Here is a 21,443-nt window from a genome sequence, read left to right as displayed (position 1 = left end):
CAGAGATACAAAAATCATACAATAAAATACACCACACCCGTTATTATGTTATCATCAGCATGTCTTTGTTCTGAACGATAGTATGTTTTTATTTTCACACATTGTCGGCTTGTACTCTTCCTTTTTTATGTAAATACTTTATTAATCCAGAGGGGAAATTCTGGTTTACACTCTGCTATTGAGAGACATGCTTTCTCACACACACAGGCCGAATCAAACAAATGCACAGTCTACACACTGCTAGACAGGAAGCAAGCCAGAGCTGTTGGGTTCAGAGTGACCTGGCACCTCTCCAGTCACTGCTAATAACATAATTTGTTCCCCACCGGGACAGTGACCCTCTGGTTCCCAACCAATGGGCCTTCAGACTGAGCTGCTGCCGCCCCCGATTGATCTTTATCCAAACTCAGTGTTCAAACAATAATGACGACTGAGAGTATAACAATCTGTGAGGGTGGATCGGTTTAAACCTTGATTCAATTTAAGAAATTGTGCAAATATATTTTCAATAGGTGAAGGTAAGAGGAGAGATTATTACAGCTGGTTAAATGTATTGATTCATGAACTTATTTGATCTGCTTTTTACACAGGGGAGGCATTTGTGTTATCAGTAGGTAATATGAACTAGAAAGTAGACAAGAGTTAAGATAAGATACATGTAAACTTCATCCTACTCCTTCTGGAACATGTACTGCTTGTTTTGTGTTGAATACGGTAGCTGATGTGGTTGTTTAGGTTGAACTTTCATATTGTGTCTTTCTTTTGTCATTTATTATTTTTAGACTTCCTTTTATCAACATGTTTGAAATAAAAGTCTCACTCAGTCAAGTAACGTTGCATTACTGGAAATAGGTCTCAAGACGGGTCTAAGTGAGTGACACGCCCCCCTGCACACAGATGATGATTTTTCATTGATATTTATGGTCTTGGTCTCGATCCCTAAATGTCTGTTTGCTCTAACTGAATCTGTAAGTTATTTTATCAGTGTTGTTGTGTCGCTTTTGTCATCCAAATATTTACCCGATGAAGACATGTAGCTGGTAACTGTCTGCTAATAACATTAAAGGGACTTGGGACTCCATTTTCTCTTTTTTGTTTTTGTCTTTCATCTAAATAACCGTTTAAGGATGACAGGAGAAATACAAGTGAGGGCTAAACGTATCGCTCTAGTACATCTAATATGCTAATGACAGTCTGAAGTATATCAAATACCTTAGAGAGGTCTCTGATCTGCAGGATGTCTGTGTTGCTCCCTCCTTCATTAATCCTCCTCCTCTCTGCTGCCACGTCCACGTCCTCATTTTGTTTATGACTTTGTTTGCTCTCTGATAACCTGAAGGATGCACACATTAAAAAAAACAAAAAAATTAAGAAGACCGTATCCAAAACAGCTTCCCCATATCTATCGGTAGGGGGTGTTTTAGTTTTGACCCTCTGTGAAAGAATCTTCCTGGTTAAATGAAATGTCATGACACTGGTCTCTTACCAGTGGTCCACGAAGAAGCGGTACTGGATCAGAAGATTGAGAATGAAGTACACAAAGCCTTCCACCGCCATGAAAGCAATATTCTTCCCCACAAAGTCCCAGCGGAAAGGGTCCTGTGTGAACTCTTCACCTGAAATCAGAGACAGGGTTGTTCTGAATTTGAGCCTTTCGTTCACTCAGGACACAATTAATGTGTTTTTTTTAGCTTTACAAACTTAATTTCCCAGACAGCCACAACAGCTATAACTGAATACCACATTCCCGTGAGCTAGGTTTTATTGCAGAGAAGAGCTGCAACAAACAACAGACATAAACCAGTTGAAATGATGGAAGAACCTTCAGGGAACTTCATCAGCTTAAATGGTCAACGAGTAAATCCTACTTACCAAATCTGGCATAGACATCAGTAACAGCCTGGTTCATGGCCATGTCGATGAGCCCTCGCCCCAGGCAGAAGTGAGGGAGCACCAGCAGGCCTTTCTTCAGCCACTCATTGAACATCAGCAAAGGCTGTATCACACATGTGCACACATATTCACATTTAGGGTTAGGAGTGCAGGGGTTAAATAATACTGCAGATCAGAGTGTGCATTGGACGCAAATAAAACAATAAACAATCACCCTGACCAGATGAATCCTGTAACTCATCTCTGATGCTCAGTATTGCTCTGAAAAGCATCATCTCTGCGGTGCATCATACAACATGTTTTATTATTTTCTATGTCCTGAACTGCAGTGCACCCAAACACAAACAGCTCCTGCAAACGAGCGAATGAATGCACTAAAGAAGACTTCAGATAAAGTTTTGAATACTGCATTATTCACTTTACTATAAGCTCGGACTGCACTCAAGGCAAAATCTTGTTTTAATATCACTCCTCAGCAACACTTCTTCCTGACGGTGCTGAGCAGGTCTCATACAGTTTGTTCATCATAGTTTGCAACTGACCAGCAAACATAACGGTGCCTTAATCAGCTGGAGCCATTTCTTTTCTTTCAGAAGTTGGCCAAGACCACAGTAAAGCTTAAAGGAGTCAGTATTAGACATTCATTTATCAGCTAATCAGAAACAAATCTAAGTGATTGCTGATAATGCTATGTGTGAATAGATCCTTATCATACAAAGTGATACAAACTTGTTCAGGTGTTTGCAAGACCTGATATAAAAATGTGTAAATAAATCGTCTTAGTTGTATGTTTATAAGCAAGTTTTTCCTCCTGCATCAATCTACTGTACGATCTATGTGTCCTCACCCGATTGTTTTCGAAAAGCTCCAGGATGAAGGTGATGGCGCTGCTGTTGATGCCTATGAACAGGTTGATGCAGGAGAGTGACACATACGCAGTACTGGGGATGTTGAAAATGTAAGACATGGGATACATCATAGGCGTCACTGACCACCTGTAAGACCAGAGGGGAAGAAGAAAAATAAATAATTACATTTCAGGGTTCAGGGTCATTGTCTTGCTCTTGTTCTCTCTTCTGAAGTGAATTTCCTTTGTGTTGTAATCAAATGTTTTAAATCCAGTTGCATTTTATCGTTTTTATAAGTGAGGTTAAAAACTGCAAAACAAAATGCATCCATATCAAACGAAGCAAAGTCTTACCCATAAAGTAGAAGGAGTGTTACGAGGGCGGGAAGGTTGGATGGTGATGTGTAACATTTTTTGTCAAAAGCCATGAAAATGCCAACCACCATTGCAGTGCTGAGAGTGTAGTTCATCTAGAGCAAAAAAAAAAAAAAAAACATGAGAGCTATCAATGATTGTAGGAAAATAACCAAATACATGATACTAGTTTACTGCAAAGGAGTTCATTTATTGAGTCTATATTCACTAACTGGATACCATTGTTGTTGACTCCATCCCTCTGACTCACCATGTCCCAGAAGAAGTTGGCCACCCAGTACACCAAAGGGCTGACGCCGCTCACAAACTGCAGGTGTTTGGCCTTGGTCACACGCTCCTGGATGAGGTAGAGGACGAAGCTGGCAGGGATGAAGGACATGGCGAAAATGACACAGATCGCCACCACGGCGTCTACTGAAGTGGTCAACCTGGAGGGAGAAGCAGATAAAGACTGAGCTTTAGTTTCTGGTCTATGACCGTGATGTCTTCTGAACATATGTGCCATTACAGTTTGTGTAACCTACAAGAGATGGAGCAGTTCAATGAAAAACGAATCCTTATGAAAATGATTAAAGCCTAAATTCAACTATCTTCAAAGGGGAATAAAAAGGTGTGACATAATGAGTCAACCTAAAATGCATTCAATCAAAATGTTAACATAATGGTAAAAGCTTCTGGGAGGAACTTTGTCCTGATTTTAGCGCCCCCTGTGGTCAAAGGGGTGATGCTTATCTCAGCTGCTCTTGTCCTGGTAATGTGTAAATCTTGTTTTCTGACAAAAAAATCTCACCCTGCTTTGTTTTTAAAGTCAAATCAAACTTTGGGTTGGAACATTTTTCAAAAGCAGGCTGTTTCTGCAGCTGATACCAACCCCACAGCAGGAGTGACAGGAATACAATAACACAAGTATATAAAAAAGAATCTGCTCTGATGTTCTGGCTTGCTTTTGTAGCTCATATAGAGATATTTGTGTTATTGTTCAGTCTGTTTCATAACCAGCTAAAAACTCTTCACTGGAGCTTTAACTTTCTCAAAAAGTTTCCTTTTTTAAAAATTGTCAAACTGGTGTTTGAATGCCAGAGTGAGAGCAGCCGTTTCAAAATTTAGATAATAGCAATAATAAAAGAAACATATATATATATATATTTTTTTTTTTAACAGCACTACACCCAGACACCGCATAATAAAACATATACGAGACTCCTGTGAGTTTAAAATGTAGTCTGTGTACACAGGGCTTCAGTGTTCTCAGCATGGGATTCCTACTCCTCTTTCAGAAAACCCAATGCTCACTAATAAATCAATCCTCTCAGTGTGTGATTAAAGGTTTGTGTGTTGAGTTCCACTCACACTGTGACTTCAGAGAGCTGCTCTTTGGTGAGGTTCAGAGGGTGGTTGATGGCGGTGATGCCAAACTCGACGGGCTTTGCAGAGCGGGGGAGGAAGGCCCGCAGGATGGCGTTGTTAGCCACGTTCATGAAAGCCACCATGGCGTGCCAGCCTTTGTTGTTATACCACACCTGACAGAGCAGGGCGTCGTTAAAATGCATACAACAACCTTCTGATTCTATTATTCAAATCCTGATCTACAACATAAGCTGGCTGACCTTCATTTTTAATAAACCATTACTTTTAGTGCAAAAATAAAGCCATTACAGCAAGCACTCACAATCATCACCTCTGTTATGTGTTCTGAATGTTTGCAATTTAAAAGCACTAAACCAGCATCACTGACAGTTTGCTCATCATTTCTGCCACTAACTAGGGTGCTATTTATGGAAACGTTTCCTCCTGTATGCTTCCCACACATACCTTAATGTTGAATTCACTCTCCATGAATCGTAAGAAAGGACCGATCTCCCTCAGTGCAAGCCGTGAATAGTAACCCTGTGAAAGATAAGCCTCTTCATTAACTGATTCGAAGGCCTTTACACACAGCTCACGTTGTCAGACGTTTTGAAAACAGCGAGTACCCCTGTGATGTTGAGCATTTGTCCCAGCTGGTGGAAAGCGCTCCGGATAGTTTGGGGGTCGACGTCCAGGATGGGAAGCTGTCCTCCTACCGACAGACCTCCATATCTAAGGAGAGAGAATATTTCCAATTAGTTTCCACAATTACTGCACAATAAAATACTGAAAAACCAGAAAAAAGTTGACAATTATTACCTTTGTTCATTCACCCAGTATTTGCTCTTCAAGCTGTGAAATAAAATTGGGAACATAATCAAGCATGTGTGCTGCAAGTCATTTAAAGTGCGCGATTTAAACCCTCCTGGGAGGTTTGAGCACACTTGTATTTCTTTTTCAGTTCCACCTCTTTTGCATCGCCATCAGTTAAATGAACACTCACCTAGCTCGGATGAGGCCGGGGTAGGTTTTAACTAGGTAGTCCGAGATGTTCCTCTCCGTCAGATCGAGCATCGTGTCTCCCGAAGCCTCGATTCGATGGCGAGGAGGAAGACCTCCGGCTCCAGCGGGACAGATAGGCATCATGGTGAGCTTCTCACTGGTGCTGCACTGGCAGGTCGGAGACGGGTTCCTCTTGTTCCACTCTGGACTCTGTAAGATGTCGCTGACTACGGGGGAGACGTCAGGGTCCTCCCACTGTGCGGTGCTGTTACTACACGTCATTCTATGGGAAGAGAAGAAGAGAATGACAGTGTGATGAGCAGTGAGAGGGGACAGGATGCTTTAACCATAATGTTTCATTTTTATTTATTTTGTATTGTGAGGCTTTAATACCAACTTTAACAGACCCAGACTCTGTTTAAGTAGAGAGCCAGGTATTGACAGTGCAGATTCTACTTTCTCTACCCACATGGTTTCTCTCTGAAGTATCAATTGGGCAACCCCCTTCACAGGTGCGTCGTCAAGTTAGGCCACAACCCCTCGATAAGGCTCAACAATTAGTTCAGGCATCCAAGAGCCAACCCCCTCCATGATAGCGCTCACCACCAGAGGCGCTGCTTGTCAACAGGCAAAGCAGGCAACAGGGGGAACCAGACCAGTAGGGGGGGGGGGGGGGGGGGGGGCGCACCTGAGGGCTCGCAAACTTAAACCAAAGCAGGGGCCCAAAATGTGCATTTTTTTGCAGCGACAGTAGGAAACCTCCCTTAGGGGGGGGCCACATCTGACGGCGCTCACGTTGCATGCATTATTGCTGTGAAGACCAAAGTTTGTCAATGAAGGTCAACATGTAAAAATGAAGAGGAATTATCGGTGTATAGGAGAGAAAAAAGAAACGGGGAAAAAAGAGGAAGAGGAGTTATCATCGTGACACTCCAGGCATGATGGTGATGAACGCTGGTTGGATGGCTCCCCCATTGATTTTCGCCTAGGGCCCGCAGAGACTCTAGAATCACCACTGCTCACCACCGGTCACACCCTCTCACAGAACTTCATATACACAGTGTATATACCACTATGTGCATGTTTGCAGAGCAGGAGAAGGGTAGTCATGTAATGTTCCTATCCTGTCCAATCAACAGTCCTGATACTTACCCAAGTGGTTCCCCCTCCATGCAGCGTGTCCCCAGGCCCGGTCTGTTCAGTAAGCGCTCTGTGAAGCGTTTCATTTTGGGGTCAAACGGTTGCTCGTTACTAAACAAGGACGAGAAAATACAAAGGAATAATAAAAATCAAGCTTTCTTTGTAGTATTTCTGTACGCCTGAGGACAGATAGACATCACAGTCAAGAAGGAAAGCACAACTGAACTGGCATAAACCAAATTATATTTTTGATGGTAATGTTTCAGTTGTTTTTTTAAGGCGGTGGTCGCACTTCAAACTATCTCATGAGCTAGGTGCGTAGGGCCACAAACTATTAGTGGAAAAGAAAAAATCCCGCACACTACTCTCGCTAAATATCACCAATTTATTAGAAGAATCACCCCATGGTTCATCTCAAGGGGCAATCCCTCAAATAAACAGAATTTCTCACAACGTTTCGGTCCCTCTGAACCCCTGTCAAGTGTGTTTTTCTAATAAATTGGTGTTACTTAGCAAGAGTAGTGTGCCAGATTTTTTCTTTTCAAATAATGTTTCAGTTGTTATAAAACGGGAAAAGTTGTTGGTATGTGATAGAGAGCCAATATTTTATTTTTTCTTATTTTCTAGTTTTATTTTTGGGCTCATAATTGAAGAGATAGACAGAGGATAGAGTCAGAATCAGGGAGAGAGATAGAGAGAGTGGGGAATGACATGCAAGAAAGGAGCCACAGGGTGGATTTGAACCCAGTCCGCCCGCTTAGAGGACGAAACAGCCTCTACATGGGGTGTGCAAACTAATCACTAAGACACCAGAACTGCCATTATGAGATTCCTTTGAGACAACTCTGACCTGAAGAAAGTGAACTGCTGTCCGTACATCCAGGGGGTCAGAGTCAGACTTGGGTACTCTCCAAACGGAGGGACGATCTTGGTGAAGATCAGAGCTATGAGGACAAAACTGGCAGGCAGGACGATCTGAAATCCCCCCCCCCAAAAAAAATTACAGATCAGAGAATAAAACTCACACATTAGTTTCAAGATATGTTTCTCATCTCCTAAGCAAAGTAGATTGTTATTATAAATGCTGCTCATCCACATATTTCTGTACCTGTGCCAGGAAGTCTTTCTTGCTTCTTGTGGCGTGGTGAAACCTTTTCACGAGCAGCGCGTGGAACTGCTTCAGGGTCAGAGTGAACCCTTTCACCTGCCTGGAGCCCCGTCCCGCACTGCTGTCTGACGCATCATCAGTAGTGCCATTGGCCTTGATAGCACCATTATGTTCTGTGATCAACAAGAAAACAGACTGTCAGAACTAGACAAAGTATCATGCTCACAGAGGCAGTGGTAGCAGGTTGGAGTAGCAGGCTTGGGATCAGCTGCTTAGATCCCCTCGAGCAAGGCACCAAACTTATCTGAAGATTCTGATTTAGTTCTATGCATGCAGCTACATTAGATGTACGTAAATTAATCATTTCATTATGAAGCAATGCTTGGCAAGAGAAGAGCAAGCAAGCAGAAAACACTTTCTAAAAAAAAGACTAAGAATAAACGCTAATAAAAGAATCCCTTTGAATCTTAACAGCAAAATTAGAGCATCTGCTCTACAATCTAAACATCTGTGGAGATGTAAAGTTTGACACAGAAATGTCAGAAACTGTTGTGCTCTGTGATGATAATTTATAGGATGGATTTTCTGTGGATGTGTTAAACCTGTCCAGATATGATTAAAAAAATTATAGATTATCATACCATACATCAGGACTGACGATACGAAACGATTTGATACGATTCGATAACGTTCAATATGATGGGATACCATACAATATGTTTTGATATATGATATAAATTGATATGATATGACATGATACAACACGATACGATATGACACAATACGATATGATATGATATGATATGATATGATATGATATGATATGATATGATATGATAAGATACGATGCGATACAACATGACATGATGTGTTATGGTATGACACGATACGACATGATACAATGTGATACGGTATCGTACGATGCAATTTGACACAAATACGATGATATTGAAATGAGATATGAAACGATAAGATAAGAAAGATTTTTATAACCAGTAAGTTGTGGTACAAACAGTACCAAAAGTTTATTAATGATTGACCAAAGACATTTAGACTCAATCCAAAAAGCCTAATAATCTGTCTCTGACCTTCATCACCAACCATGTTGCTTTTTTTTCTTCGCTTCAACATCCACTGCTCTACAGATGGGAGCATACAGGTGAGACACAAAACACACATACACAAACTACAGGGTTAAAACGGAAAATGATACACCACCACAAGGCACAAAATGAGGTGAGTGAGGGAAGAGAGGTAAAGGATTTACCGCTACAACAACTTAATCAGAACAGGTGTAAGGCAAAAAGGATTAACGACACGTTACAGAGAAAGGTCAAAGGGTCAAAAATTCAATCCCAGGAAAAGGCCATGTTGAATACCAGTGGTGGTATTTACCAGGAGTGATGGCATGACTCGCTGCTTCTCCGTCTGCTGTGACCTTTATGAAGATCTGCAAAGAAGAAAAAAGTTCTGATGACTGATAAAAAACTTTTCTCTCCTTAGACTCAGATGCTGAATAATCTTCATGTTCTGCTAAAAAATGTATTTAACAAAAAAAAAACATCACCAGAAATGTATTCAAATGTAGAAATGAAAAATACTGCCAACACAGTTCTTATGATTACACCTTAAAACTTCCATTTCTGACAATACATTTTATTTTGTTTTTCTAAGACAACTTAAAAAACAATTTGTACAATCTGAAGTATTTCTAGATTTAATCTTAGTAATCTGGTCTTTTATTTTGCGTTTGAGTTGATTCAGTAAGAGTGTTACAAATAACTAAATGGATACGCATTGGAAACAGGTTGAGTAAGGTTCAAGGTGATAGGGTCATCAAATAAAAAAAGTAGGTTAAAAAAAACCATTTATCCTGAATCAGAAATATATTTATTTTCGGAGATAAAAAAAAAAAAAAAAATACAAATGTTTTTGTTGTTTTTGAGCTTTCTTTTTTACTCAGCTTTTGGATTTTTTTTTTACTGAGCTTTACTCAGCTTTGGATTTAAGTGGAACAAATATTATTGGGGCAGATCCAGAGGGATTGTCCGCAGTGGCCTTGGCCCCCCCTGAAAAGCTGAATGCCCACCAGACGTGCCGTCCAAAAATCCGACTTTGAACATACTTTTTTTATTGCTTTGTCCTTAATTAAACTAACAGGTCATATATGTGGCCACTCTGTTGTGTTACATATACTTCATGGCACCCTCTGAATAAGAAAGCACCCCAGTCACAAAGGGTATTGGCCACGTCCTCACCTCTTCAAGTGAAGTATCAGAGATGCCGAAGCTGCTGAGGCCCATGTCAGTGAGCGTCTCCTCCAGCTCCCTGAACAGGCTGGCGTACGCTCGATGTTTGAAGCCCTTGTTGGGGAGCAGGTAGGTCAGCTCCTGACCAATCGTCTCGATCAATTTGGCTTCCGGGACGTGGTGGTGGATGAGGCTACTGATGCTGTCTATGTCCCCTGATAAGAACACAGAAAACCATCATTCCTGGGGAGTTTCTTCTATTCCCCCCAAAATAGCAGAAACTCATGAATAAGACAAAGGAAAGGAAAAGTGCTAATTATGCCTAAAACACAAAACAAACACTGTTATTCCAGCTCTAAAACGCAGTTAATTTGTGCTAGGCTCGTTACATCTAAGGTGTCCTCAGGCAGAAATATGAGGGAAAGCCACATGGGTCAAATTATAAATGTGAAACAACAGTGAGTTCTGTCTCTGTGTCTGTTTGAATCAGAACAAAGTTACACTGGTTAATATTATTCGCTCTGTATAACTTCAGTGCTATGAAGCCGAAAGAGAAACCAATTGTCTTGTGAATTACTTAACAGGTCCTACGTATGCTAAAATAATTACATCATGAGGCAGAAAAAACAAGCTTCCATCGTCAAGAGGAATGGAAAACAACTTTTCAAATGCTTGTGAAAAAGAGAGAAAACAGGAGCGCTTCTGTTTCCCTCAAACCACAAGTGCTCATGGAAGGGAATACTTAAAAAAGAAAAAGTGAAGGGAAACTTAAAACCAAAAAACATTGGTATAAATTATCCAGGTTCAGGCACGCAGGATGGTTTGAAAAGTAGAAGGCCTTTAATTCATATGGCTTGAAACGACAACTCAGGGTGTAGTGCCACACTGAGACCAAGAGAGTCATTATCGCTGCAGTCACCACAGGTGAGTATGCACTAGCAGAACAATACAAAACATACAGTATCCTCTTACCATCCATGACTCTGTCTAGGTGCTGGGACTGGTACTGAGACTGATCTTTGTGTCTGGTGCAGATGGAGCAGGAACAGGAGCAGTCTGAGGCACAGTCACAGTCGTTCTGAAAGAAAACCGCAAAGGAAAGAACACCTTGAACAAAATTCAAAACTCCTGCCGGGAAAAAAACTCAACCTTTAATGGAAGAAAATCAGATATTCTCTTTTTGTGTCTCTCGTGTTTGATTATGAGGGATAAACAGCCGGGGTGGAGACGACACAGCGTGCTGCTGGGTTTCTGGATGACTTTGTGTTGAAGGTAAAAAATAAAAACTTGCCTCCCTCTTCTTGAGATCCTTCATCCGGCGCACAAGAGTCAAATAGAAACCAACGCCGAAGCAGTTTTTGAGGAAGAGGGGGGATCCGCAGCAGTGGAGTTGTCCTTTGGAGATGATGGCGATGCGGTCGCTCAGCAGGTCGGCCTCGTCCATGTGGTGAGTCGACAGAATCACTGTCCGGCCTGCGAGAGAGTCCCACTCTGAATAAGGTGTCTTATACTGACATTTCATGTTATAGAAAGAATATCTCAGCCACTTCTACGTGGACATAAAAGTTTGACATTTCAAGTGTGTTTTTTTTTTTTTTAAACAAGTTGTTGAATTTGTGACTGCAAGTGTAGCTCTTGTTGTAGCTGTGTAGCTGAATTTTTCCTTTTGATCACTTCACTACTTAATTCAAGCGCCTCAGGAAGGCGGAAAGCTGTGAAGGAGTTGTTTGTACTCTTCAGTGCCTTCAGTGTAGCAGCAGTAAGAAGTTGATCTGAGGTGTGAGCTGTATTGATGTGGGTTCAATGTAGATGGAAAGGGGGTTAAAATGTCGACCAGCAGGGCTCAAATGTGCAACCGGATGAGTTAAAGAGGTCTTTTACCAGCTCTGTATTTAAGCAGGAGATCCCAGATGGATCTTCTGGAGTAAGGGTCAACTCCAGAAGTGGGTTCGTCCAGGATCACAACTTTTGACCCGCCTACAAACGCCATGGCGACTGACAGTTTCCTCTGCATGCCCCCTGTAGAGCGTGTGATAGAGGGGAACAGCTCAGAGCAGAAACAAGAATACAAGAAGGACATTTGACCTTTTGTGCTCTCTTGAACAAAATGTTAGGAAACAAGTGGTCCACCTGAGAGATTCTGAGCCTCGTCATCCCTCTTGTGAGGCAGCCCGAGGTCGACCAGCATGTCCTCCACCTCCCTCTCCGCCTCGTCCTGAGTCCGACCCTTTAGCAGTGAGTAGAACAGGATGTGCTCCTCCACTGTGAGACTAAAAGGAAAACAGGGCAACAGTTTTAAAAAGTGCATTGGGAGGTAAATCTGTAATGTTGGCTTCCACCAAATATTGTCAAAGTCCCAGTTTGTTTGTTTTCTGAGATTGTGCATTGACACTGCTACTCATTATTAAAGCTCCTGTGAGGACATTTTAGTTTGTGTTGATTTTGGCGCCCCCTGTGGACAAAGCGGTGCCTTTTATCTTTTTTTGTTGATTTTTTTTTTTCTCAAGAAAATGTCACCCTGCTTTCTTTTTCAATCAAACATATCACTCACTATGAATCTTTGCCTTGAAAAAAATCTACCTTTTTTTGCATTGTGCTGTTAATGACGTTTTCTGACACCTACTCAGTGCCAGTGTTTACAGGTGTTAAAAGTAACTGTATGGAAATAATGCATGTTGATGCTGATGGCCTTCTTTGTTTCTGTAGGTTATAACGGAGCATCACGATTGATTTCAGTTTGTTTCATTTCCTGCTCAAAACTCCACACAGGGGCTTTAACTTTCCCTCATTCATAGAAAAATTATTCAACAAGGGATTTTAGATTTTCTTCAACATAATATATTATTTCTTACATTGCTCTTTTTTTTACTCTTGATGCCAGTGCAGTCAGCAGCGTCAGTAATGTAACTCACTGTTTGAAGAGGATGTTGTACTGAGGACACATCCCCAGAGACGAGCGGATGGTGTCCATGTCAGTTCGGATGTCTCTTCCGTTAATGTATGCCGTGCCAGATGTGGGAGGGAACATGCCGGTCAGGATGGACCTGGAAAGAGCAGAAACTATATCTCAGGGGGTTTGCAAACTTTACATTCAGACCTTTTTAGGAATCACAGTAGGGTGGTCTGGATGTGTGAAATATTGTTGTTTTATAAAACAGTCAGATTGAAAGGAGTTGGCGCTCAGGTTTAAATGGAGAAATACTGCTTGAACATCCTCTTTTTCAGAGAGGTTATTAAATCAACGAGTTTTTCAAATTATTGAAACTTGGTAAAAAATGTTTTATAAACCATCAAACCCTGGAAGCTACAGAAATCTTTATATTTTAAACCTAAACAGTTTCTTTCTGATTGAATTACTCTCGCTTTTTATATTTGGTCACTGAGATTTCGGACTTACATAGTGGTGGTTTTCCCAGCGCCGTTGTGTCCCAGAAAGGACGTGATCTGGCTTTCATAAAAGTTGATGTTGAGACCGTCGACGGCTGGACGAGAACTTCTATCAAACACCTTCACCAGGTTCTGAATCTGCACCCCCAGGACCAGGCCCACCGGGTCGGCTTCAAAGAACAACTGACCTATAAGAATGAAAAAAAATAAAATAATAATAATTATTACTAGAAGAAACTTCATGACTGTATACGACTATGACAATATAATCAATCATGCAGGTATACATGTTGGAACACTTCTGTATACAGGTACATATTTATTGGTAATATAAACTAATAATGTGTTTACGTACACATTCTTTGTCTTCTGTCCATCCGAGTGGGATTTTGATTCAATTTTTTAATCTTTTTTATTTTGTAAGGTTCTCATTTTATTTTTATGACCCCTTTTAAAAGAGTAAAAAAAAGTTTTTCAGTACAATTTAAACTTATATTGGGTTAATGGTTCACTTTCAAACCAGTTTAATGAGCAGCAGAATATTTAGCTTTAACTTTACAGTTTTACTATAAGCGATACCTACCAGTTACACTAATGGAGGATTGTAATTCCCTAGTCTCATATCTGTGTGGGTTCAGGTAGGGTGTGTTTCCCTGCCCTGTCCACCAGATGTCCTCGGTGTGTTCCCTAAATGGCAGTTCAGCGTCACTCTCCCATCTCCAGTCAGTCCCTCTTTAGTGTCCTCACCTTCAGTCCCCTCCTCCTGTCCCTCCTCCTCCTCCTGATTTGCAGTCTCCTCTTGTTTTCTCAGCATCTCCTTCTCCCTCTCCAGCCGCTCCCTCTTACTCTGGTGCTTACAGGTTTTCTTGCTTGCTGAACCGTTACAGTACATCTCTGGCGTGCCCCTGCTCTCTACATCCTTCTCCACGTTGTTTGCTTCAGGTTTGTCAGGATCTAAAGGAGACAACATTGTAGATTGCATTTCCTGGTTGGGATTTGAAATCTCAACCTGCAGATAGAATCATTTTTTTTGCAGGTGCATACAATCCTTATTTAAATGTTTCTATGAATTTTCTTTTGGTTTTACCTTCTGCTATAAGAGGCTTGTAAAATATGATAAAAATGATTTTTTGTATTGAAGATCTAGAGCAGCAGTTAGGGGTTGATTTTGTCCATTTTCATTTCAGACCCTGTTTTCATAAGTGGTCCTCCTAAACTGCATATACCAATATAAAAACTAACATCCTGCTCCAGGAGGGCTAGAGAGAGCACTTCTATCATCTGGGGTCCTGACTTGACTCTTCTATACTGAAATTCCCATTAAGACCACAATCTTCCTGCAAGTGATTAATTCTTAGGCACTAAAACAGGGTGAGCGATACTTACCTTGCTCAGCTGTTTCTGAGTGTGAAGATGCAGCACTTTGCCAGTAAGAGGGCTGGAATGGGAAATAAAATGGTCGACCAATGCCGTACTGTCCTGTGAATAAGAAATGTACAGAATCCACAGAGTAATGAGTTTTTTAATGCCTATAAAGGGGTCAAATTAAAGTCCAGGAGTGAGTCAGCAGCCCAACCTGGGAAGACATTATCCAGATACCAGGCCAGGAGGGCGTAGAGGACAGCATCAAACACCATCATGAGGATGGAGGTGAGGAAGGAGTATTTGTCTTTCTCTAACGGGCTGGTCCAGATGTTGTTCCACTGCAGACCTAAACCCTGCTCCTCATAGCGCGACAGGTACTCCGTCCCAAAGCCAAAGGCCACAGGAGACAGCAGGCTCTAGAGAAGCAGGGGGGGAGAAATTAATCATTTGACAGAATAAGAAAAGTGTAAATGAGTATTTGATCATCTGCTGCCTGAATCACTGCTCTCTGTTATATTAATTGAAAAACAAAAAAACAACGACACAGAAATAGACATACAGCTGCTAGTTTCATGTTCTTGGTGATGCGGTCCTGCCAGGCGAAGCAGAGTATGTGCGGCAGATAGAGGGTGAAGTAGATGATGCCGCTGCAGGCAGCTGCCAGGTTTGCCTTGTTGAAGAAAACACTCATCAGGAAACACTGCATGATGGTGGTGACAGTGAACGTCAGCAGGAAGAAGAAGACGAGGAGGGGGTTGCTGTAATTTAGCACTTTTCCACCCTGGGGAGAAAAACAAAGTATATATTGTGGGTTTTCTTTCGCCATAGAACAGATACTTTTAAAATCATCCACAAGAGGGCGCCATTTCCCACGATAAAATTTTGACCCTTTACTCAGAAAACAAAATGTTTTTGTTTTTTTCAGGTGTTGCAGTTGCTCTTGTACTGACTATTGAAATACAAATAAGACATAAAAACAAACAATTGATGAAAATAAATGTTATTTTTAGATTCTGGATTCTTCAATATTTTTGCACAAATCTGTCCTGGTTGATTTTTCTTCACACATAGGATCTAAATACCTTTAAATTTTTTTTTTTTTTTATGTACACATACCTATGTATGCACCCTTTGGACAGGTTTCTCTAGTAAAATAGATTTTTTTTTTTAAATCTCATTGGGACCTGCTTGTTGAAAGAAAAGTTGAAAACACTAAATCAATTAATAAACAACCTTGACCCCCAGTCTGTCTACCTTCATACACCCTCTCTATCACACTCCCCCTGTCCACTCACCATGATGATAGTGGTGAGCAGCGTCGTGCTTGCGGTCATCATAATGAAGCTGTCGATGAAACACGTGTACCAGATGACTCCGTTGTGGACGCCCATGGCTTTGAGAGTCTCCTTAAGGCGCATCTCTTTCTCCAGCACGATGCTCTTCACAGTCATGGACACAGAGTAGATCCAAGCCAGCACCATGAACAAGGGGAAGCAGCGGTTCAGCGTGATCATAAATCTGGAGGTCAAGAGATTTATTAAACAGATGGTTGATCTCTCTTTGATCACCTGTTGGAAGATCGTGATCAGGACATTTTAGAATGTACCAGTTTCAGAGAGAAAACTGAACTCGCAGAAATGGCTGGGACCCTCAAAGGCCCCGTGGCAGTACTTACAGGTCATCTACATAGCACGGGTATGGCATCTGCTGGACGTAGACCCCGAGTGGCCAGTCGTTTCCTGTGTGAAGCTTGATGATGCCATGTTCAATCATGTCCTGCAGGTAGGCAAAGCCCCCCCATATGTACCTCTGGTCCTCTATGGGGTCTGCTCTGGGGCCGGGGTCCCAATACCTGAGAGGGAAGTGGTTCATAGGTTTTAAATATCCCAACCAGACAAACTTCTTATCTTTGTTTTTTCATGTTTTTTGTTGCAGGAGTTAATCCCAATCACAGTCTCCATTCACAACATTGTAACAACAGAACATCCCAAAGCCAAATTCTCTCTCTAACACACACACACACACACACACACACACATACACAACATGTACACTGCTTTTACTTAAGCAGATAAGTCGGAGGCAAAGCCCTCTTACAGTCTGATTACTCAATTGTATAGCGGCCGGACTCCCACTGGGTCCATTACAGCCTGCTGTCATTAAAAGCCTCATTAAAATGGTACTTAGAACCAACATGTATTCAGGTGAACTGGTTGTACAAACCTTACTGGTTGAATTCAGTCCAATGTTAGTCAAATGTATTTTACTGATTTTACTTATGAGCTTGTTTTTCCTTGGCATTAAAGAAATATTTGAACCACACATTTTTGATGGCAAATTTCCCATTTACAATCGTTTGGAAAAATTGGTTGGTCAAAAAATATGCAAAAAGAAAAAAAAAACGTAAATCTCTCCTTCTCTCCTACCCAGTTCATGGCTTTTGACCTTTTTTTTTTTAAATCCTTTTGAACTATGTGTTGCACCTTTTGCAGTTTTAAACAGCTGTCTCACCAACTCTGAAGTGAGAATGCAAAAACAAGTGAGATAAACAATAGTTTGCGTAAACATAGACTAGTCTGAGTTACGTCACCGATTAGATTCTGAAAAGGTGTTATGAAGCCCAGTGATGGCGGAGGCCATATTGGAAATGCTATCTATAACTAACCTTTGATCAACCTAGGCTGAGATGGAGCTGAGGTGGGCTTTGAGTCTCTGTACAAACAACTATAACATGCCCAGCTGCCAGCCCCTTATTATGCAATGTATCCCTAACTAGCCATAATATAATGAAAATGGAGGGATAATAAACAACGTCACTACCTGAACAGTTCAAACTAATAAAGAAATAAGCTATAAAAATCAAAACCATTTTAGAACCAGGCTGTATAAATATATTGGTTTGTTGTTCATTTTTCAACACTGGAGCTTCATGCTTGTATGGAAACTCCCCAACTATCATAGACTCATACAACTATAAAATATCAACTTATAATATAATGTACTTTATTTTAAATGGTCTCCAGTAAAAAAAAAAAAAAAAAAAAGGGGTGGGTAGCCCTCATCTCTAAACATGAATCCACACATCTGTATCTGCTGACCTGTCTCTGATCTTGTTGGTTCGCTCCACCGCGTCGATGTCCATGCGGATCTTGTACTTGACATGCGAGGGAACACTTGTGGTCCAGGGATACGTGTCCATGAAGACCACCCCGGCCCAAAACTTGTTCTTCTCCAGCAGGTGCAAGGCCTGATGGATCATCTGTGCCTCATCGGTGAAAGGCACAAACTTATCCAGATTGATGCACTAAAAATCAGAGCAGAAAAACAGTGTCATGGGTTTTATATGATACATGTGTGTTTGTTCATGTCCTTACAGAGGCTGTGTGAGCAAAGAGTGAACATTAAGTTTAATTCAACTTTGATGATGATGATGTGTGTGTGTTTGTGTGTGTGTGTGTGTGTGTGTGTGTGTGCGCGTGCGCATGTGTGTGTGTGTATTTGTAAGTGCATGTCCAGGTCTTATTGAATTAAGGATTGGATTAGTAGTAAGAGGAATTTGCTATATATAGAGCTGGGAATTAACCCCTTGATATTGTCCGGACTAGAATGTGTCTGTAGTAACTCTTACAAGCGGGAACGTACCAAATTCTTGGCCAGATTCAACCAACTGTATTTATCTCTATGAACTTCAGTTGTGTCAATAAGAATCAGTGTGTACACAGCTCACATGAATGACAGCACACAAAGAACAAACCACACACACAGCGAACAACTATACAGAAGGAGACTTTTAAAATGTAGAAACACGTCTTTCCACGTCACACTTTTTTTTTTACACACTACAGCCCCTTTCACACATCTACTCCTAAATAAATTCAAGATGATTTCTGGACAACCTGCCTTTGCAATTTTTTATCATTGCCCATGCACACATGACTAATTTTTCCACATATATTCAATTATTATGAATCAATCAATCTTTATTGTAAAGCGTCAATTCATAACAAATGTTCACCTCCAGACAGACACTAAAAAAACAGCAGGTCTAGACTTTACTCTTTCTTCTATTATTTACAAAGACCCAACATTAATCCATCCTGAGCACAGCACTGAGCAACATTTAGCAAAGCACCAGTGGTATTTACAAAAACTCCAGCCGCACACCTGTTGCAGGTTAGAAACGTCATCACCACCTGAATACTTCTCATACCTCACCGTGACTTTTAGCAGAAATGTTATTAGAGGGCTACCAGGAAAAAGTCCAGCTAAGTAAGGGTTTAGAAAAAAATCTGGTCGTTTTGGTTCACACGTGCAGCTCATCTGGAAAAGTTTTCAGGAGTTTAGTGCATGTGTGAAAAGGGCTTATGGTTTTAATATATGTTTAGGTTGATACATAATATTATAATATTCATCAAACTTTGGTATGAAAAAAACTGCTTTAGGTCTGAATCTCAACAAAGGTTTCATATTGGTAATCGATCATTTTGAGATGGTACACTGCCCAGTGCATTGTGGGTAGTTATGTAGTCTCTATTATCTCTTAACGGAAATATCTTTCACTAAGGAGTTCTGGTGACATGAGAACGTCTTATTAATTAGTAATATCTTTGAAGTTGTAAACACACACACACACACACACACACACACACACACACACACACACACACACACACTCAAAGGAGAGCAAATGCATACCCATCAGTGCAGAAACACACACGAGTCATGAACACACACCTCCACACAAACAATGGTTTCAGAAGCTCGCACTATCACATGCACACATAAGCTTTCTCTTTCCAGGAAACACATGTAATTACCATGTGAAACTCCCATCCCACACACACAAACACACACACACACACACACACACACACACACACACACACACACACACAAATACACTGCTCTCTAACCCCTCTGTACGCCGTGTCTAATGTCTCCATTCACTTTACTGTACAATGCCCCGAGAGCCCTCAAAGAGAGACGAGAGAGCACTTCCCATTCATCGTTACAGCGCCATACATCCAAAGCACAATAATGTTCTCCCTGAGATGGGCTGAGAAGAAAGACCCTCACTCATACACATGTTCTAAAAGGGGTATCAGTGTGAGAAACATCCCCCCTGACAGAGTGAGGGGACCTGACGCTAACTGCAGCAGTTATCCTACTGCTAATGCTAGCTGACAGCTATATCTAATTGGCTAAACTGCGGGGGTTTGTTTGCGGGGCTCTTGAGGGTCCCGATGCTGGACCTGGAGACAAAGGGCAGATTGAGACGCCCTGCACTGATAGGGCTCCCATCAGAACCACTACCCCCTGCCCCCTCAAATCAGACGAGAGGAGAGGGAAGGCGTGAAGGACGGATAGAGCGATTTGCCCCTCTTTTATTTTGCTGCTACAAGGGTCTGTTTCAACGCCGGGCCATACACTAAAACAGCATTGAGCTCATGTGGGGGGTAGATTCTCTCCCACCTACTCTCCACTTTATCACCGGCTCCACAAAGGAGGCACAGGAGAGGGGTGACAGGAGGCTTGTTCTCCCCACCTTTCAGCATGCTGGACGGGAGAGCGGCTCTATAGCCGTGCTAAGTGGTCTGATCTGTTTCAAAGGGGCCTGGCTGCAATCTCCTGGGAGCAGAGCAGGAAGACTGATGCACCTGTCTGCAGAGCTGAGAGTCAGTCCAAACACTATGTCTGGGAATGGGCAACACTTGGCAAAAAAGTGACAGGGGCAAAAGCGAAAACAGTGGAGAAAAAAAGCTGAATTCTGCATCTATTGAGGGGGAAATGTGATTCTCAGGGCAGGAAAAGCAGCAAACAGACAGATACATTTGTGTTTCTTACCGCTCCATACTTGTTTAACATGCGTATGATCTGGTCAGTTGAGTTAAAAATTGTCCTCCAGTCAAAGTTGCGCATGCCTGGCTCCCGCCAATCCTCTGGACCGTTGTACAGAAAGTTCAAAATGTCTTTGGTGGTGAAGTCAGTGTCCTGCAGACTGTTGTCCACAAAGTTCTTCACTGTGGGGTTTCTCAGGGTGTCCTGAAGGGATCCAGACAGATTTATGAGACATGTAACACGTGCAGGATCAAATTAACCTTCAGGGTGCAGCACAGACGACTGACTCACGACTTTAGGTTTCAAGTCATAAACAGAAGATGCTTTCTGGAAATGAAATGCAGAGTTTGTCATCTTCTAATCGTTAGTTTGGAGGTTCAATCCCAGCTCCTGCAATCTTTAAGTGTCCTCAGCCAAGAGACTCAAACACTCCAAGTGGCATAACTAGCACTGCGTGAATGTGTATGAATAGGACTAGTTCATGCTGATATGCACTATGCAAAGCTTCCTGTGCCATCAGTGTGTGAATGTGTCATGTCATAAATCATGGTTAATACAAACAGAAACGGAAAACAGCAAAAAAAAAAAAAAAAAAGAAAACAGATACGTCAGCACATTCAATGTCCTGAGACCTGGATATTTGATTTGCTGTCTTTAAAATGAGGAGCGACAAAGGTTTCTTCTTTTTGGCTAAAGGTTCATAAAGATGTGAAATAACGAGGAATACGTTTTCTATACTCAAAGTTTATCACAGTTATGCCTTCAGTTTTCATTTAAAACCACGTCATGGATCCATGTGTGTACCTCCGCTCACTGTGAGTTGCTTGTCACCCAGGCATGTCGTGTTAATGTTTTGTCTATTATCATCTTCCATGGCAAATGCTATTACATT

At 41.5% G+C, this 21,443-nt stretch overlaps 1 protein-coding gene across 1 annotated transcript in view; it reads right to left on the bottom strand.

Annotated features, from left to right (window-relative positions):
- The window catches only part of LOC132979432 (retinal-specific phospholipid-transporting ATPase ABCA4-like), a 45,092-nt gene that overhangs the window by 8,020 nt on the left and 15,629 nt on the right, over window positions 1-21,443 (bottom strand). The window contains exons 12-41 of the mRNA XM_061045235.1: window positions 20,558-20,755; window positions 17,812-18,017; window positions 16,389-16,565; window positions 16,009-16,231; window positions 15,273-15,494; window positions 14,925-15,129; window positions 14,735-14,827; window positions 14,096-14,302; window positions 13,359-13,536; window positions 12,874-13,005; window positions 12,092-12,231; window positions 11,843-11,980; window positions 11,253-11,434; window positions 10,934-11,039; window positions 9,971-10,176; window positions 9,108-9,162; window positions 7,713-7,885; window positions 7,455-7,579; window positions 6,617-6,715; window positions 5,466-5,747; window positions 5,282-5,314; window positions 5,089-5,194; window positions 4,928-5,002; window positions 4,466-4,635; window positions 3,366-3,543; window positions 3,095-3,210; window positions 2,741-2,888; window positions 1,873-1,996; window positions 1,487-1,616; window positions 1,213-1,333 (exon numbers count right to left, since the gene is read on the bottom strand). Coding sequence (XP_060901218.1) covers window positions 1,213-1,333; window positions 1,487-1,616; window positions 1,873-1,996; window positions 2,741-2,888; window positions 3,095-3,210; window positions 3,366-3,543; window positions 4,466-4,635; window positions 4,928-5,002; window positions 5,089-5,194; window positions 5,282-5,314; window positions 5,466-5,747; window positions 6,617-6,715; window positions 7,455-7,579; window positions 7,713-7,885; window positions 9,108-9,162; window positions 9,971-10,176; window positions 10,934-11,039; window positions 11,253-11,434; window positions 11,843-11,980; window positions 12,092-12,231; window positions 12,874-13,005; window positions 13,359-13,536; window positions 14,096-14,302; window positions 14,735-14,827; window positions 14,925-15,129; window positions 15,273-15,494; window positions 16,009-16,231; window positions 16,389-16,565; window positions 17,812-18,017; window positions 20,558-20,755 — 4,548 coding nt within the window. The remainder of the gene's footprint in view (window positions 1-1,212; window positions 1,334-1,486; window positions 1,617-1,872; window positions 1,997-2,740; window positions 2,889-3,094; window positions 3,211-3,365; window positions 3,544-4,465; window positions 4,636-4,927; window positions 5,003-5,088; window positions 5,195-5,281; window positions 5,315-5,465; window positions 5,748-6,616; window positions 6,716-7,454; window positions 7,580-7,712; window positions 7,886-9,107; window positions 9,163-9,970; window positions 10,177-10,933; window positions 11,040-11,252; window positions 11,435-11,842; window positions 11,981-12,091; window positions 12,232-12,873; window positions 13,006-13,358; window positions 13,537-14,095; window positions 14,303-14,734; window positions 14,828-14,924; window positions 15,130-15,272; window positions 15,495-16,008; window positions 16,232-16,388; window positions 16,566-17,811; window positions 18,018-20,557; window positions 20,756-21,443) is intronic.

This window comes from Labrus mixtus, chromosome 8 (assembly GCF_963584025.1).
Source record: "Labrus mixtus chromosome 8, fLabMix1.1, whole genome shotgun sequence".
NCBI classification, from domain to species: domain Eukaryota; kingdom Metazoa; phylum Chordata; class Actinopteri; order Labriformes; family Labridae; genus Labrus; species Labrus mixtus.
Note: the sequence above shows the minus strand (reverse complement) of the source record. Positions and strands in the feature narration are given on the sequence as shown.